General features: G+C 38.4%; 2 protein-coding genes across 2 annotated transcripts; one reads left to right on the forward strand and one right to left on the reverse strand.

The window, feature by feature from the left end:
- Positions 1 to 1,068: 1,068 nt before the first annotated feature.
- On the reverse strand, positions 1,069 to 10,901 carry zgc:153896 (uncharacterized protein LOC569930 homolog). Its single transcript, XM_042424470.1, has 6 exons — positions 10,661 to 10,901; positions 7,789 to 7,934; positions 6,213 to 6,836; positions 5,150 to 5,372; positions 3,313 to 3,366; positions 1,069 to 1,994 (listed from the first exon to the last, which is right to left on the reverse strand). Exons 1-6 carry the CDS (start codon positions 10,899 to 10,901, stop codon positions 1,918 to 1,920), a joined length of 1,365 nt encoding a protein of 454 aa, XP_042280404.1. The 3' UTR covers positions 1,069 to 1,917.
- Positions 10,902 to 13,476: 2,575 nt separating this feature from the next.
- On the forward strand, positions 13,477 to 17,731 carry mrps12 (mitochondrial ribosomal protein S12). The gene is made up of 3 exons (XM_042424429.1): positions 13,477 to 13,656; positions 16,008 to 16,058; positions 17,116 to 17,731. Exons 2-3 carry the CDS (start codon positions 16,010 to 16,012, stop codon positions 17,496 to 17,498), a joined length of 432 nt encoding a protein of 143 aa, XP_042280363.1. The 5' UTR covers positions 13,477 to 13,656; positions 16,008 to 16,009; the 3' UTR covers positions 17,499 to 17,731.
- Positions 17,732 to 18,983: the final 1,252 nt, after the last annotated feature.

Genomic DNA, 18,983 nt, shown 5'->3' on the forward strand with positions numbered 1-18,983 from the left:
ATTCACCAGATCATAAAACATTACCAAGGTGTAAATGTAGGCAGCCAAGTATCAGAATAAGTATAACATATTGTATTTAAGTAAACATATTGGGAGAAGAGGCATGGGACAAGGGGCACAGCTAGCGTCTCTGGGGGGTTTGTGTTCATAGGTCACCTTGGGGTCCTTCTCCTGGGCCTAGGCATTTGTAGAGTGTCCACAATGGCACTCGGGGAAGGTGGAGTGGACTCAGGGTTTTGGAAAGGGAGAGAATACCCTCTGTATGGGACTAGTCTGTCTCCATCAACTGCAACCTTTCTCCCTCTGGGTGGCAGCTGGACCCTGTGCAGCACCTCCTCCATCCTCACCAGGACCCAACAGGCCCCCTAACCAGCAGCAGTCTAAGTTGGGGCTACATCATTGTCTGATTGACTGTATCAGGGAAATACTAATCTATCTTGTATTATTTCACTTCCTGTTTATTTTGTTCTGTGCAGATTTTTGATTTGGTTTCCAGCATCATTAAAGTTTAAACATTTAAATTGTAACTCTGACTGTTTTCATTTGTTAATCTTTTAGTCAGCTGAAGAGAAAACAAACATCCCTTCATTTGGTTCAAGGAAAACATTTTTTACATTTTCTGAGGAAGCTGGGAGGCTGTTTGATGAGAAAAAGTGTTTTTTATGGGGATCTATAGACAGAAATGGAATAGGCTATAATATTCACATGTATGTTCATGAGGAGGGGGAGGGGAGGGGTATTCAGTCTGTTGCAATCTGCAATCTCACCACTAGAGTTAGTTTCTGTATGTTTCTGCAAACCACAGAAACGTTGAATATATACGTTTCAACACATGTAATATGTAGCATATTAAGTGTTTTTAATTGTTTGTTACATTTGTTTCATGAAAACAATAAAACTGTTTTATTTATAAAGAAACTGCCAAGCAAAACTGATCAAGTTATAATCGTTTTATTGAATTTATGGTACAGGATACAAATCCTCCACACTGCAATTCATAAAAACATATAACTATATACTTATTTTAAATAACAATTCCACTTTATAATTATATAAAATGTCCTTTGTTGACCAGAGTTTACTGATTTATTCACAGATCTGCAACTCTGCTGTATGAAATATAAGAAGTGCTTCTTCTGCATCAGTATTAACAATAAAATGACTGAAAGAGAATCTGATCATAAGTTGATTTTGTTTATAAATAATATCAATAATAATTCCCATAAATATAGTGTTATCTGATGTTAAGGTGTTTCAGATGAAGTGATGGAAGTCTGGATCTGTAGATCAGGACTCAAACTGTAAATATCAAACTGCTAAAATGATCTAATTCTTAAGATAAAAGTAAAAATCTTCACTTTTAGTCACAAACATTTTGGAGAGTAGTTGAGTTTAAATGTCTGAGAGCTGCAGGGTTGTGTTCAGTCGATTCAGAGTAGATCATTGATAACTGCTGATTAGACTAAATATCGTTGATCAGGATCAATAATACATTACTGAAGCAGCATCAGTAAGAATAGAGTTGTTTTATATTCTATTATATTTTTATTTGAACATTTGATGGGATGTTACGGCACTTTTTCAAATTTCGTATTTGTCAAACAAGAGTAAATCTGCATTTACTTGACGATCAATCACTTTCTGATCATCTTCATTGATCTGCATGTGTCAGTGTGGAACTAAATTCTCTGATTTGTCTGACGCACCTCGTCTACCAACAGCAGAAATCACATTAAAAATATATTTTATAACTAACATCACTGCCTGTGGCAGAAAAAATATTTAAGAGCTTCATTTAAAAACCTTCTAAACCTAAATCTTTGCTTTTTAAGACTTTTTAAGTGTTTTAGAAGTATTCTTACAAGTTTGATAAATACGAGCCCTGATCTCAGATGTGTAGATCTGATCCTGGATCTGTTACAGCCCTGTGAAGATGAAGAGCAGCAGCGTCGACAGCAGCAGAGCAACAGACAGATGAGTTGTCTGTGATCCACCTGAAAACAGACAGAACTCATTGTCAGAAAATGAATCTGCAGCTATTGTGATAATCAATTAATCGTTCCCGTCATATTAGAAGCAAAAATGCTGAATGTTCTTTTATCCTGCTTCTCAAATGTGACAATTTGCATTTTTTCTTTGCCATATATGAAAAAACTGAATATCAGATGACAGTTACAGTCACACATTACAGGTCTAAATGCTAATTTCTGATTTTTTTTGTCAGATCTGATCTTTATCTCGATGGTTTATGTCTGTAAGTGACATGTATTTGTATCTGATCTGAGTGTTGTGACAGCGGTCGCACAGCCAGAGATCAGATATGAATCAGATCTAGAACCACATATGCAAATGGCCTCGATCTGATATGAAACAATCAGATTTGGTTTAATCACACTTCTGTGAAAAATTCTGATCTGAGTCACTTGGAGGCAAAAATTTGGGCCTCTTCAATATGTAATTTGAACATAGCCTCTTAATCACACAAACAAAATAACTGAAAACATTGCTGTGGGTTCTGAGAAATTGTAGATGCCTTTTTTTCCACTATTTTTTAGCATTTTATTGACTGTGAAGAGAAAAAAATCATTATCTGCAGTCCTAACTGTTATTACAATTGATCCATAGACGGCTGAAGTCGCTTCTTGTCTAATTAGACTCAATCTGATCTCTTACTGATTATTTCTTTCATCTTTTCATCATCTATCTGTGAAAAAGTGAATCATGGTGCTGCCCTGTTTTCATACTTTATTTTATCACCTTTACTTTTTCTTCATTTATCTTGTTTTATTGCCTTTTAAAGCACTTTCTAGCATTTTTTCAACAAATTCTATATAAATACATTTTATTATTACAGACGCTTTGGGTGTAGACTCTCAGTCTTTGTTTAGATCTTTATTAACCCCGTCTCTATAGGGAGGGAACCAGGGTTAGGGTTAGTTTTTGCAATCTGCAAGTTCCTGTTTCACAAACTACTGTGTCTTAAACTGACAACATGGAGGTGGATTCAGAGCCGAACTGGGAAAATCATTCAGGTCTGGAAATATAGCAAGAACTATAGCCCCAGTCAGGCCAGTGTTTAAGAGGGGGGTCTGAGGGTCCCCCACTAGGAAAATTTTAGTTACAACGACTTGATTTCCTGCATTCTGGTGAATTTTAGTGCATTTGAATACCAAACTAATGAGCCAACAATTGCTTAGTACAATGTACTGTTATGAACCTCAAATAAAACCAAAGGTGCATTTCAATATTTATTCAATAATAAATAACTAAATTAACAACTAATATACTAACAAAATAGAAAATGTCTTGTACCTGTGGGTTTCTCTGTAGTAGTGGGCTCCGGTACTACTGTGGTGCTCTCTCCACCTTCAAAAAGAAAAAAGCAAGAGCACAGCACACCATATTTTTAATGTACCAATATAATACAGTTAACAAATCTCTCCAAAGAACAGAGCAAGAGCACAATACCCTACTCAGTTTACTGATATACACTAACAGTTACCCATCCAAGGTTAAAAAAGCCCTTTAACCAACACAAACATTAAATAACATACAGTGTTTCCCCCATAATTGTACAGGCTTGGTGAGCCGCCAGGCCAACGAGAACCCCGCCAGGCCAAAAAAATGTTTTTTAATGCCAAAAATGATGCAAAATATCTATTCATTTAGAAATCAATAGGGTTTAGGACCCTCTGAGCAGCACTGTTTCTAAACGTGAGTCTGTGTCGTTGCCTGGGAAACTCCTAGTAGCGTAGCTCCTTTGAAAGAATAGATCAGTAAATGTACAATACAGACTACAATGTGTCAGTTAATAAATGTTTCAGCTTGTCAAGACCAAGAAAAATCACGTTAACTCCTGGAAAAGTGAAGGAAGGTTAGCCCCGAAGTTAGCAACAATGGGTTAGCCTAACCTGACGATGCTGAACCATGGATGTATAATAAGAGCTGGGTTAGGTATTGCAGTATTGCAGCAAAAAATCTCCCTGTGGCCCAAAAAGTTTTTTCCCCACAGACCACCACTGTAAAAGAGACGTCTGTGAAACTGTTGACAGGACGCCTCAAACTGCAGACAATGTCAATTATGACTCTTTCTATTATGAACCTTTGATCCATGGAGGTTTTATATTTGTAAAACTTTCCTCGAGCCGAGAAAAGCAACTTAAAAATCTGTGACATCATCACAATGTAAAGTCTATGGGCTGAGCAGGAACTCGTGGGCGGGGCCAGCGGGGGAAACACTTCTGTGCATATTCAGTGGGCCGCACAATGCGGAAGCAAACCTAGAAAAAAAGCTGGAAACTTTTTTTGGCGTATGCGCCAGCCAAACAATTCCTATAGGACTGAATGGAAGCCATTTTTAGTTTGGTATCCAGCTCTTATAATAAATGACATAGATCTTTAAGTTTCAACATATTACAGTAGCCTGAATAGTGTGACAGAAGACATTGTGTTATCTCAATAATTTTAAATTATGAGCTCAAAGTATGAACTCACTGACTGAAATTTTCACCAAAACCAATGACTTTTCAAATAATATTGACCACATTAACCAGACTAGATATACCAATTATGCCATCAATGTTTTTGAGGAAATTAGAAAAGGAACAACCACTTTTATTAGTGATTGTCCAGTTTCTTGGCTGCTTTAACATTGACAGGGACCGATGATGATGCATCGGTAGCATTAGCTACATTAGCTAGGTAGCAAACATCAGCTAGCTAGCATATTTATTTACCTTTCTTTTTTTCTCTCTCTCCCTCTCTGCTCCTCCCTTCCTCTTTTTTCCACCATCCATCTTGCTGCTAAGTCATTTAGCTTCACTTACTGCCAAACGAAACATATAACTGCCAACTACTCTCTCTCTCTCGACTTGCTCTCTACTGTCGCAGCGCGGAGCAGTGTTGGTTCAGGGTAAAAATAAATAAATTTAAAAAATCTGTGGCCTGCAGCGGGCATGCCGGGTCATTTAGCAGGCCAGGCCACCTGGAAAAGTCTGGGTGCTCCCAATTGCCAGTCTAGACTTGGGTGGATTTAAGGACTTAAACTCAGCTTTTCTCTGTTTCTTTGGTAAACAGACTCACAGACTCACTGTTGTTCCTTCATCCAGCTCGTCTGTTATTTAAAGACACTATTGTGTGTCAGACTCACCGCTGTTTAGCAGCATGTTCTCGGTCACGGCCAGTGATCCGTTGTGTGGTGCCGGTTCGATCTGCAGCAGTTTGCACATCAGAGGGTAGATGTGGATGCTGTCAAACGGCTCGGACAGGAAGTTCCTCTTAAAGTCGGGTCCGAAGGCCCTGAAGATGGTCTTCATGTCCATCTCTCCGTTATGGAAGCCGTGGTCACCTTTGTTGACGTAGACGATGAATCTCTGGCGGGAAACAAAAAGATGAAGAAACAGATTTAGAGAGAGTCGGGTTTAGTCTGAGTCAGCTTCTGTTTCCTCACATCACTGCTGATCTACGACTTTATGCTGCCTTCAAATGAAACTGTTCAGGTGTCTCCAAAGTCGGAGGTCAAGTTCAGAATATGTGGTTTCAGGTGTGAAAACTCGGAGGAGAATTTAAAGTCAAACTGAAACTTGAATTCTCCTCGAGGACAGGAACATTTAAACCACAGCTGCATACTAGATGGATATTTTTCAGTTTTTTTAAATGAGGTAAAAACTATTTTTAGGCATATTTATGAAAACAGTGTAACTGAGAGACTTCTGTCAACTGTCAACTTCCTTTTCATCAACTCCTCATAGTGTTAGCTCTCAAACTAGTGACTTCAAATGTGCTTTCAATGTAAGTGATGGAGGCCAAAATCCACAGTGTGTCCACACAGTCATTTAAAAGTTGATGTGAAGCTTATATGAGGCTTCAGCAGTCTGAGTTAGTCATATCAAGTGGATATCTGACACATTTACAGTCTTTTTAGCATCAAATTCCCTCTTTGTGTTTCCTCGGACAGTGTTTCCCTGTTGAGCTGCAGTGGAAGTATAGTAACAAAAAGAAGGAGGGACCGACCCCAAACTGCAACGTCACCGGTTTGAGTCCACTCGGGGATCTTTGTTGAATGCTATTTTGTTTCTTTTTCTTCCCTCATTCCCTATCATCTCTTTACTATACACTTATTACTTAAGACCAAAATACATTCTTAAAAAAAGGATGAATACATGGATTGATGATGATCTGTTGGGGTGCAGAAGGTTTGATGTAAAACTCACAGAGTTCAGGTTGAATCCCAGATCTCCGACGACTACGATGGGAGGCAAGCGCTCACTTTTGGCAAGATGGAAGCTCTCGGGCATCTCATTTTTCTTGTAGACTGTTATATTTGGTACTTTGGACAGTGCATCAAAAACCTCCTGCTCCTTCCCCAGCCGCGGCTTTATGATGCCAAACCCACCGTAGTCGAGGATCTCAAAGCTGGTGAGCTTCAGCAAATTCAGGTACTTATTGAGGACGACCTCGTCCACCTGTGGTCGCTTCTTGACGGTGGTCATGCCGTGGTCGGAGCTGATGATGACATTCAGGCTGTCGGTCAGGTGATGGCGTTCAATGGCCTCCCTCAGGTAGCCGATGGTGCGGTCAATCTGCTTGATGATCACCTTCCTGTCTGGGTGATCGGGCCCCTTGGCGTGGCCCACGCTATCTGGCTCACCATAGTACATTGTCACCAGGTGGAAGTCTTCTTCTGAGAACCAGCTCATCACCTTGTCGATGTTTTCGCGCCACTCAGTCTCATTGTCATCTGGGTGGCCATATTCCAGCACCAACGCTCGGTTGACCGCCTGGCCGCTGTAGTTGGCCCCGCCTCCTGGGTAGTAGAAGGAAGCGGTTTTCAGACCCTGAAACAACAAGGAAACACAAAAAACAGCAGATGAATTTGGTTGTGGACTTAAACCTACAATAACTGATTTTGTGGCCACTTGGGGGCAGCAGAAACCTTTAAATCACCTTTAAAGTTCACAACATTATCATTCATGTGGAGTCATGTTTCTGTCCACCTGGTGAATGTAAGTCCAATATTCACTCTCTTTTAGCTCTATTTTTGCTCTCTACCAACTCCTGAGGGAAATATCTGGCTCTTTAGCTGCTAAATGCTCCACTATGTTCACCAGCTAGTCTACAGCTAACTGTGTCTGTTTGCCGTTTGGTACTGAGCAAGTAGTGTACAGTGGCTTTTTACAGCTTTTTCTCTGAAAACAGCTGCCTGCTGTTTTTCACAAGGACTGAAGAAATAACGTTGGTACTTGTATCTGTAAGTCAACTTACAACATCCTGTAGAGTTGTGTTCATCTCCTCCATGCTTGTCACCATTTTTGTGGCCATTTTTCTGCTGCTGTTTTTTAATTGATGCAGCTATGTAGCTATAATAGGAAGATGACATCCCCATTCTTAATTCCCACCTGAACTCTTTGAATCACTGAACAAATTGTAGATATCTACCGACTGAAGAAGTAAATATTTAAAAACAACTCACAAATACATAGCTTTTTTTAAATGGTTGGTTATTTCCTACAACAGCCGGGCAATTCAGTTTTTAGAAAACGTTACACAAACAGGAGGAAATAGTGCATTTGTTGGGGACTATTTTCAGTGGTGGATGAATCTACAAGGAGCAGGACAGTGTATGTGGAATTCAAAACAACTCTTTGTTTTAAATTAAAATTTTAATAATTTTATTGTTTTAAAACAAGGTTAAATAAATTACAATTCATTCTAAATTTAAACTTAATCCTTGTTGTCTACGTATGTTAACATCAGTGTTTTTGGTTATAAATCATCCTGATCAATCACCTGGTTCTGTGCTGTGATCCATAATGGCAGAGCTCCGTTGTCCCACCACTCTGATCTGGTCATTGTCTGTTTGATGGGAACTTTTAGGTTCGTCTCGGAGTTGAACATCAGGTTGTGGACAACTTCGTGATCCTCCACCCATCTGCCTGATGAACAGGAAACAGCACAGTGACACTCAACAAAGCACTCAAAACCAACAACGTTGAGTAATTTCAAACAGTCAAAGATGCTGTAAATTTAGTAAAGGACCATTTCCTATATTCTGTCCAGCTGAAGCTCCTGTACGGACAGTTTAGATCTCACTACATCTTATTTTGTGGCCCAAGGATGGAGATGTCTAACTCAAAAGCACAGAAAATATTGTCTGACCATTAATATGTCCTCCACAACATACAAATACTGTGCTGTTAAATGTACAATACACACACATCTCAGATAAAACAGAGTATGCACATGAAAATCTGGATATGTAATTTGTCCTCTTTAAAGGGTTGTTTCACTATAATTTTTTGGCTCCCTCCAGTGGTTTCTCTCCATGCAGACAGTTTTGGTTGAATGTGTCCAGCTTTGTCTCAGATTTCTGCTTCCACCCCAAAACAAAGAAGGTTGAATGCAATATAGCTTAAAAACATTTTTATTTTTATTATTGGTGCAATATTACATAACAAAAAGGCGATTTATGGGAGTTGCAGCAGTGGACACCTCCCCAACGTATGGAGGGAGCTGGTCTGGTGGTCTGATGTTGGTCTGATGTTGGTTGGTGGTGTTAAAACCTTTTTTTAAATTTAATGGCAATGTCTCTTTCAGAAACAGGGTCACTGGAGACCGTTTCCACTGGAATTACTTTCTACTGAAAAAAATAGTACCTGTGAAAACAGTTGAGACAGATTTATCAAAACCTTAGTAACACTTTATTTCCTGGTAATTTGCAGGTATTTGCAGGTATTTACCAGTAAACTTTTAGGACATTTTACAGAAAGGCTGATGCAATGCGGTACAAATTATAAGAAGAAATGAAAAAAGGTGTTAAGTTGGTTTAGTGGCCTCATATTTGGGTTCCTAATTGTTCATTTGCAAAAATTCTTATCAAAGTAGGCTCTTAATTGTTTAACAGACAGAAAAAAAAATCAGTTTTCAGTGTATGGTTTTGTGTGTCAAACTACATATCAACATATTAGATTCTTTTTTAAAAACTCTATAATGAGCATGTTTTCAATAAAGTACCATATTAAACAACCTTTTCAAAGAAATGTCTGAAGAATTAACAGTTACCCAGCAGCTACATTTAGGAAGTTATTGGAAAAAATCCTATTTGTAAGAATCTAATTTATTAGGAAGTTTTGCAAATTAACAACTGAACCCAAACATAATTGGGGACATTTATCAATTAGCCAACCTAAAGCTTTTTATGTTTTTTAAATAATTTGTAACAAATTCTGTAAAATATTCTAACTGGTCAATACCTACAAATTTACAGGAAATTAGTATCAAATTAAAGGAACCGTAAAATAAAGCATTACTAAGATCTGCAAATAAAACTATACTGCTACTTATCTATCAAAGTTATCTGCACAAATACAGTAGATACCACTGAGAGGAAATGGTTCTATTTTAATTCATGTTTATTGGCCTTTAACCTTCATATTATGCAATTAACTCACCTCAAAGTCCACTTTTACTGAGCACACCCAGTATATGAATGTTTATTCCTGCCTACAACGCAGATTACATAATCTAATGGTCTACATCATAACTGTAATTTTTTTTTCACATTTTCATGTCATGCTCTTCCTTGTGTGTATCCTGGAGCACAGAACAAATTTACTTCAGGACAAAACATTATATCTTATCTTACTGTTTGATTTATTATCCAAACCAAACTCCAAACTAAAAATGTACATCTGCCACAGTCAGCTTAGAAAAAACATCATGACGGCAACACTGTGAAGTACAAAAACAAGTATAGTGCAAGTATAATTATTTGTTGTACCAATCATAGAAGTTAAAGTATATGATTACTTAGATACGACTAAAACTACAGACATGTAGTGAGGCAGTTTACAGCTCTGTGTGCTATTTATAAAGACATAAGTTCAGTTCTCTTGCTGAGCATATCTGTTGTTGTTATACTTAATTATTATTATCTGCCTCCAGCTGTGAGCATTAATATATTCTATGTTTGTTTTAATTCTAAGGACAATTCTCCACCTAACGTCATAGCATACATGATTATCTACTGTCTTGCACTGCTAATGTGCAGTCTAATGGCCACTACCATTGTACAATGTTTATTCAACGTAAATATTACAGTACAGAATTTGTACTTTGCTGCTGTAATTCTGAGATTTCTATTTGGGATTATTGAAGTACTCTATCTACAACTTCTACCACTTAATGTAGTATTAGCCTAAACAATAGCAGTAGTTGTAGTACTGCTACCTCCTATATTACTGTTACTACAGTAGTAATAGGCTAATAGTATTAATTGTAGAGCTGCAACAATTAATAGATTAGTTTTCAACTATTAAATTAATTGCCAACTAATTTGATAATCAATTAATTATTTTGAGTCATCTTTTAAGGAAAAAATTTCCAGTTTCTTAAATGTGAATATTTTCTTTTTTTTTAGTCCTCTGTGACAGTAAACTGAAGATCTTTGGGTTGTGGACAAAACAAGACATTTGAGGACATCATCTTGCACTTTGGGAAACAGTGATCAACGTTTTTCACCATTTTCTGACTTTTTATAGACCAAACAACCAATCAATTAATCAAGAAAATCATTGGCAGATTCATTGATTAGTCATTAGTTGCAGCCCCAATTAGAAGAGATTAGAAGTAGGAATATAATAATAATGCAGGAGTGTGTTACCGGTGATGGTGGTGAAGTGGGACGGGGATGTCATGGTCAGCATTGGGGGTGTGATGTATTTGGCCTTCACTCCGTCCTTAGACAGCTGGTCCAGGTTCGGCGTGTCCACATCCTGGTCATAGTCCCACCTGAAGCCATCAAAGGAGATCAGCAGCAACTTCTTCCTCCCCGCTGCGTTGTTCAGCGGGTTGCTGGAAGCACAAATCACCGCTGTGATGACCAGGAAGAGTTCCAGCCTCATCTTCATCTTCACACCGACTGACTGCAGCTCAGTAAGGCTTCACCTGAGTGTCTGTCTGCACGCCTGGAGCTCCCTCCCAGTTTAATATGTAACTGTGGTTCTCTGATATAGATCTGCTGATCTGCTGTGAAGGACGAGACCTTCGACTGGAAGCAGAGCTCTAATGGATTCTTATCAGGGGTAATTTCATCAATCACAATCAATAATCTGTGGACGCAGCTGATATCTGAGAACACAGAAATAAACCGCTGACACATTACAGTGGACACTGATAAGCTGGATTAATACACTTTAATCAGTGGTGGAAAGTAACTCAGTATATTTACTCAAGTACTGTATTTAAGTACAATTTTGAAGTATTTGTACTTTACTTGATCATTTCCATTTGATGCTACTTCATACTTCCACTCCACTACATTTCAGAGGGAAATATTGTACTTTCTACTCCACTGCATTTATATGTAATAAAATTATATATAATATAACAAGCTTTTAAAATACAACACATTGTTGAAGATGAAACCAGTAGTTTCCAACCTTTTTGGCTTTTGATGTCTAACAAAAAGCAGTGTGTAGTCGGCTCCAAAGCTCCAATAAAAGGTGTTGTTGATGGAGTCTCACACAGAAGTAGATGCAAGGATATTTAAAGAGTGTAAAGGGTTGACAGACAGCTATAGAATGAAGAGGTTTGATGAAGTAGTTAATGAAAAGAGACTAAATCTTTTATGCTTCACTTTGGTTTGGAGTACTTGCCTGTTCTTGGACCACGTGTTGTACACCGTAAGGCAGTATGTTCCCAAACCTTTGCAGTGCAAGAATTGTTGGATGTTTGGTCAAAGTTGTAATGTAGGAGGGATTTTGCCACATGTGGTAAATGTAGGGAGAATGATTGTGAAGGAGGCTGTGAGAAAGATCCAGAGTGTCTTCTTTGCAAAGGGAATCATGCAGCATGATAGGCTAACTGTCAAAAGAGAGTAAGGGAGGCAGAAATAATCAGGGTCAGATCTAAGAAGAGACTTAAGCTTGAGGCAGCAGGTAAGAAATGTTATGATGTGAGACAAGAAGCTAAGGAGGTAGAATCCTCAGAGTTTTTGTGCTTTCTCATCTTGCAGGTTTCTATGGATCAGGGTCGTGGACCGCTTGGTTATGGATCCATGGACTGTAGGGACGCCCTGCTGCCGTGGTCCTGCTTGAAACCCACACCCACTATTATTATTCTTATTATTCATATTTCTATTATTATTATTGGTTTTATTTTTATTATTGTTGTTGCTGTGCTTCTCTATGTCTCCCCCCCTCCCTCCCTCCTTCTTTCTCTCTCAGCCCAACCAGTCAAGGCAGATGGCGGCCACCGAGAGTCCGGTTCTACCTGAGGTTTCTTCCTGTTAAAAGGGAGTTTTTCCTTGTCGTTGTGTAATGGGAAATTGCTGATCACTCAATAAACACACAAAGAGAGCATTGTCAGGTTATGAAATAGTGTAATCAAATAATAGAATCAGAAGTATAATGCATCATAGTTCTGGAGACAAAGATACCACCTAGCTATCTTTTCTTTGTCTGAAAGGTTGGCACTTAACCAGTCCCTTAAATACTACTCGTACAGAATTTAAGACATCTGTTTACTAACCTTACAGGTCAGCAACCCTCAGATAGAAACATAAGTCAAAAGTTCAGCTAACCTAGGAACAGACTTTCTTCACGACCATATATGACAGTACATAAGCATGCACCAAGTAGCATCACAAAATAACATTACTACTATATTAAATTAAGGACAAACCACACTATCCTCTAAAGCTTATCAGTTTTACACATAAACATCTACATAACTACAGTTTATCTTATCACTGGCTCAGGTAAAGGTATAACAGAATAAACTTAACTGTTAGACACACAACTGCCTCATCTTACACAGCAAAGAACTAAGTTTAGAATAGACATGGCACAGAAGAATTTAGAACATGTGTGAATCACAAACTAACACTAAACTGAACTTAAACACTGTCTGAAACATGTATGATATATTGAAGAAATACATCAAATGATAACCTGTTATTCAGTTTTCTTTTACAGTTGTCACCAAGTGCTGCTCATTGAGGAATGTTGGGTCTCTGTAAATTAAAGAGTACAGACTAGACCTGCTCTATGTGAAAAGAGCCCTGAGATGACTTCTGTTGTGATGTGGCGCCAAATAAATAAAAATGGCTTGACTTGACTTTTGCTTTTGTAGGGATCAGGGGAAGTTTTTGGCCTTGTTGGCAATGGTAATTAACTGTATTACTGGAATAGAAAGAAAATTTGGGAAAATTAACATAATAGTAGATGCAGCAAGTAGATTTCTGGGTGTTGTTGGAGTTTCTGGAGAGGATGTGCAGCAGATGTTGAGAAAAGTTTATAGTTTCTCTCAAACATCTGAAAAAATAGAGAAGTTATAGCAGAGGGGGAAATGTGTGGGAAATGGGTTACTTTTTTATTTAGTCAGTGGAGATTTCAGTTTAAATCCACTAGATGGCGATAATGTGGTATTTTGGACGCCAACCGCCACAAAAAATCAAGAAGAAGAAATCCGGAAGTACTTGTACTTTGACAGAATTACTTCCGGCACACAGTATTTCACGCTGGGATGTGTGAAGTCCTTGGATGATATTCAATCAATATGCGATAAATAGCTTCAGATAAACTAAGTGAAAAGCTGCTTTAGCTGAGCAGACAGACTGTGACAATCCGCCGGTGGAGCTTTCAGCTGTCTGAACAGGTGAGAAGAGATTAAACCAGCGATAACCTCTGTGTTCCTGTCAGTTAGCCAGTTAGCTTTTAGCCACTGACTATCATGCATGTATTCTTTATAAAATATACAGTGAATATATAATCGAGTGAATGGGAAAGTGGTCTCGGGCGTTTTGTATACATGATAATAATAGCTGCACATATACTGCAGTTTGCATCATGACTGTTTGGTGTCGTTTTAATTAGTGGAACTAAAGTAACTCCAGACTCCATTTAGACCATATTATTATTTCACAGTTTCTTGTTCATTAGAAATTAAAAACAAGTAATCAAGTTCATTTAAGATCTAATACAAAAGTCAGAGGTCGCTAATTAGTTCGGTATTAATTAGTTTCACGTAGACCATCTTATTTCAAGTTAATTTCAAATGATATAATAACAAACAAATAACTCCGATAACCTCGAAGCAGCACTTTACTTCAGTAAAAGTACCAATACGGTAAAAGTAAAAATCCTGCATGTATTATGAGCTTGATGTAGTTAAAGTATTGCAGTAAAAGTACATAAGTATTATGAGCTTGATGTAGTTAAAGTATTGCAGTAAAAGTAGTGGTTTGGTCCCTCTGACTGATATATTATTATATATGACATCATTAGATTATTAATAGTGAAGCATCAGTGTTAGAGCAGCATGTTACTGTTGTAGCTGCTGGAGGTGGAGCTAGTTTACACTACTTTATATACAGTTAGCTAGTTTAGTCCAGTGGTTCCCAACCTAGGGGTCAGGCCCCTCCAAAGGGTCAGCAGATAAATCTGAGGGGTGGTGAGATGATTAATGGGAGAGGAAAGAAGAAAAAACAAAGTTCTGATACACAAATCTGTTTTCAGTTTTTGGACTTTTTCTCTAATCTTTGATTTTTGCTGAAATATTGGATCATTTGAACATTTATTGAAATGAAAGCATGTGAGAAGTTTAGAGGGAAAAATCACTATTTGGTGGAGCTGTTAACAACTCATAGACATGTGAAATGTGACCCCGACTACACACTGCTTTTTGTAAGACGTCAAAAGACAAAAAGGTTGGAAACCACTGGTTTCATCTTTAACAATGTGTTGTATTTTAAAAGCTTGTTATATTATCCATTGTGTCAAATCTTCATCTGAAAAGTAACTAAAGCTGTCAAATAAATGTAGTGGAGTAGAAAGTACAATATTTCCCTCTGAAATGTAGAAAGTAGCATCACATGGAAATACTCAAGTAAAGTACAAGTACCTCAGAACTGTACTTAAATACAGTACTTGAGTAAATGTACTTAGTTACTTTCCACCACTGCATTGAAGCCTTCTTGTGTGCTGTAGGGAGCGACGAGAACCAATCTGCTCATTGTTAATTTAGATTGTTAGTGAATTTATTTATTATCACACCGAATGGGACAGAAGATTTTAATTTTTCTTGTTCAGCCATGTTCACCAGCGTGAGTACAGATTAGTTCTGGCAAATTTTGAATTGAGTTTGGTGTAAAAGTCAACAGAATGAAGCGTTATGACGCTGGTGGTACGGAGCTGATGTGTGTTCCCGTGTTTCTGAGGACATGTCATAGTGCCACAGATATTATAGTGTTATTCAAATGTCAAAATGAATGTAATGAGTGTCAGGCATTCAGTGTATGTATGCTGAGTGTCAGCTGTAAAAGGCAAATAGTCTGCATATAAATGCAGATTTCTGTTTATGGTGTTCTGGTTTCCGTTGGTGGTCAGTTTGTAGTCCCAGTAGTATCGACCAATCACGTCTGAGCAGGCTTTGTTTGCATGCAGGTAAACAATGCAGGCTGAAATGCAATCTCAGAACCCATCAGCTATCATCTGATGATGATGATTTAGCTTTTTATTAGCTTATTTTAAAAAATATATCTGCATTCATATGCATATATCTGTTTATAGAGATTAGCTGAAATGTCGACTGGACCGTCTCAAGTTGCTAATCAGACTGTAAACAAAGACCGGCGTACAGAAGAGGACGTCTCTGTTTCCTGTTATCCGGAAATAGCTTAATAGTCATCAGAGAGGCAGCAGTCTGTGCTGTTAGATTGATATATGTTGTGATGCAGTAACATTTTGGGAAAATACCTTGAGAGCTCTTATTGATAAAAGATCCATACAGGATTGTGTCTTTCTGATTAATCCACCAAATCAAATACTCGACTAATCAAGGTCAAACTTTATTTCGCAGGCTGTAATTTCCCAGAACGTAATGAGCAAATTTAAATCTTTTGTCCTTTTCTTCTTCTCATGAACATTTGCAGGTAATACAAAGTTAAATAATGTATGAAAGCACTGCTACAGTAACACATTTTAACATGTTTAACTTGTTTGTTTCAGACATGTCGTCATTATGGAGCCTGAGACCAGTGCTGACGTCACTGCTTCAAGGCAAGTTTACACCTGCAGTGAATACAAGTTCCTGTCTGATAGAGAAACATATTCAGACCAGTTGGTTACTGGTGCATGTAATGGTCAATTCAGCATAATTACATTTACAGCGCTGATTCCACACAATCATGTGCTGAAATGATTGATAGATTAATCGATTAGTCACTTGTGATTTGCTTGAAAAATGACAGAAACAATTGATAATCAAAATAGATGCTCATTGATTTTTGTTGACTGAATTTTGACTCATTGTTTCAGCTCCACCTGTTACTATCTCGTGTAACGAGTACGTGTCGGTTCCTTTACATATAGTTTACAGCAAAACTTTCAAACCTGTGAAACTAATGAAGGTTCAGTGATGTTTGAAGCTTTGAATGACATTAAAGGAGGGTTCAAAATGTTCCCAGTGTGTGTTAAACCAGCAGTCAGGTGTCTGTAATCATTCCTCCTGTTCATACTGGATATTAAAAGATCCTTCAAATGTGCTTTCAATGGAAGTGATGGAGGCCAAAATCCACAGTGTGTCCACACAGTCATTTAAAGTCTGTGTGAAGCTTCTATTCATCTTCATCAGTCTGAGTTAGTCATATCAAGTGGATATCTGACACATTTACAGTCTTTTTAGCATCAAATTCCCTCTTTGTGTTTCCTCGGACAGTGTTTCCCTGTTGAGCTGCAGGTGGAAGTATAGTAACAAAAAGAGGGACTTTGGCACTAAAAAGACTGTAACGTTGAAAGATATCTACTTGATTTGACTGATTTGGACGCTGAAGCTTCATATTAGCTTCAGATAAACTTTTAAATACATTTTTGTACAGAAGGAGGACTGTGGATTTTGTCCTCCATCACTTCCATTGTAAGGTCATTATGAAGGGATCTTCTAATGGTCAGTATGAACAGGAGGAATGATTACAGCAAGAAAAACAGCTTTAATGTTCGTTTGATGACTGACTGTTGGTTTAAGACACACTTGAGAAATTGTGAACTCGTCCTTTAAGATAAATATAAAACTCTTTTTTTCATTTTTAACAAGTGAATGACTCGCTCCTCCCTGCAGCGTCCCAGCATGCCTCTGCCTGGACGGGACCCGTCCTCTCCAGGACAATGGCCACCCTCAACCAGATGCACCGCAAGGGGAAGCCCAAACCGCCTCCCAAAACTGTTGGCGCCACTTTCGGCCGCCCCCAGCTGAAGGCGGTGATCCTGAAGACCATGATCCGAAAGCCCAAGAAGCCCAACTCTGCGAACAGGAAGTGCGCTCAGGTGCGGCTTTCTAACGGGAAGGAGGCGGTGGTGTTCATCCCCGGCGAGGGACACAACCTGCAGGAGCACAACGTGGTGCTGGTGCAGGGCGGGCGGACGCAGGACCTGCCCGGCGTCAAACTCACCGTGGTCAGAGGGAAATACGACTGCGCTCACGTGGTGAAGAAGAAACAGTAGAGGAAGTGATGGACACTTGTGTGATGAAAATGTTTGTTTGTTAATGTTTAATAAATACATGTACTCTTAATAACATCTGGGTGACTGTCTCAAACTGATCCACTACATGGTCAGAAGTATGTGGACATGGAAAGATGGTGGTTTTGGTTCAAAAATGACAACATAAACTGTTGGATTTTGACAGGATGTGAACTTTGGTTTCCCTCATTAAAGTCAGATGTGCTACACGCCAATCCACCATCTGTACTTCCTGTTTTACAACATGAAAGACCTGGAATCATTACTTCAATTCTGGGTTGCTTCAACAATCTCTTAAAAACACTTTTTCTCACTTCTCACTAGTGGTACCAAGCTAGCCGTGCAGTTAGTTTACTTACGTATTTATTTATTTGGTCCAGGTTTGGAGATGTTTATCTGAGATTTCTTCTGCCTCCACCTCATTACAATGAAGGTGAATGGAATTTAATTCATCATAGCACTGAAAAATAACATTTTAAAAGAATTAACATGAATGTAACACCACAGAACACTGCAGATAGTTTGTTTTGGAACAAAGAAATTAATTCGTACCTACTTTGAGGAAAAGTAGCAAAAGTTTTCCCAAATAAAATGGTTTAAAATCAGCAAAATTTAGATTTAAATCAGGAACTTTAAAGGACAAGTTCACAATTTTCTTCACTCCCTCGCTCCTCGGTTTTCCTCGCTGTAATCATTCCTCCTGTTCATACTGGCTATTAAAAAACTCCCCTCAAATGTGCTTTCAATGTAAGTGAAGGAGGACTGTGGATTTTGTCCTCCATCACTTCCACTGTAAGTGCATTATGAAGGGATCTTCTAATGGTCAGTATGAACAGGAGGAAACAGGCTGGATGTAGGATTTTAATATAAAGACAACAATGAAAGTGTTAAATGATGCATGTAGCAATTTGTCTTTCATTTTATTACAGACTGCAATGAATATTTAGGAATTAGAACTGCAACAATTAATTGATTAGTCGATAGAAAATGAATCGCCAACTATCTTCATAATTGATTAATCATTTTAAATGCTTTTTTAAAGAAAAAATACAAAAATTGGAAAAAAGCGGGATGGAGATGGAGGAGTGTGTGGTAGGATGATGGAGGAATGTGTGGGGTAGGATGGAGATGGACGACTGCGTGGGTAGGACGATGAAGGAGTTTGTGGGTAGGATGATGAAGGAGTGTGTGGGTAGGATGATGAAGGACTTTGTGGGATAAGATGATGGAGTGTGTGGATAGGATGATGATGGAGTTTGTGGAGTAGGATGGAGATGGAGTGTGTGGGGTAGGATGATGAAGGAGTGTGTGGAGTACGATGGAGATGGAGTGTGTGGAGTAGGATGATGAATGAATTTGTGGGTAGGATGATGAAGGACTGTGTGGAGTAGGATGATGAATGAATGTGTGGGGTGGTGGGCCTTCATAGCTGTTTTAACCTGTTGTCACAGCTCTTGTTGTACAGTC

This window comes from Thunnus maccoyii, chromosome 10 (genome assembly GCF_910596095.1).
Source record: "Thunnus maccoyii chromosome 10, fThuMac1.1, whole genome shotgun sequence".
NCBI lineage: Eukaryota > Metazoa > Chordata > Actinopteri > Scombriformes > Scombridae > Thunnus > Thunnus maccoyii.

Coding starts and splice junctions, on each gene's coding strand:
- mrps12 (XM_042424429.1), top strand. CDS start 16,010: ATGTCGTCATTATGGAGCCTGAGACCAGTGCTGACGTCACTGCTTCAA. Junction 16,059..17,115: donor GCTGACGTCACTGCTTCAAG/GCAAGTTTACAC, acceptor TCCTCCCTGCAG/CGTCCCAGCATGCCTCTGCC.
- zgc:153896 (XM_042424470.1), bottom strand. CDS start 10,901: ATGAGGCTGGAACTCTTCCTGGTCATCACAGCGGTGATTTGTGCTTCC. Junction 7,935..10,660: donor CCACTTCACCACCATCACCG/GTAACACACTCC, acceptor CCTGTTCATCAG/GCAGATGGGTGGAGGATCAC. Junction 6,837..7,788: donor GGATCACAGCACAGAACCAG/GTGATTGATCAG, acceptor TTGTTGTTTCAG/GGTCTGAAAACCGCTTCCTT.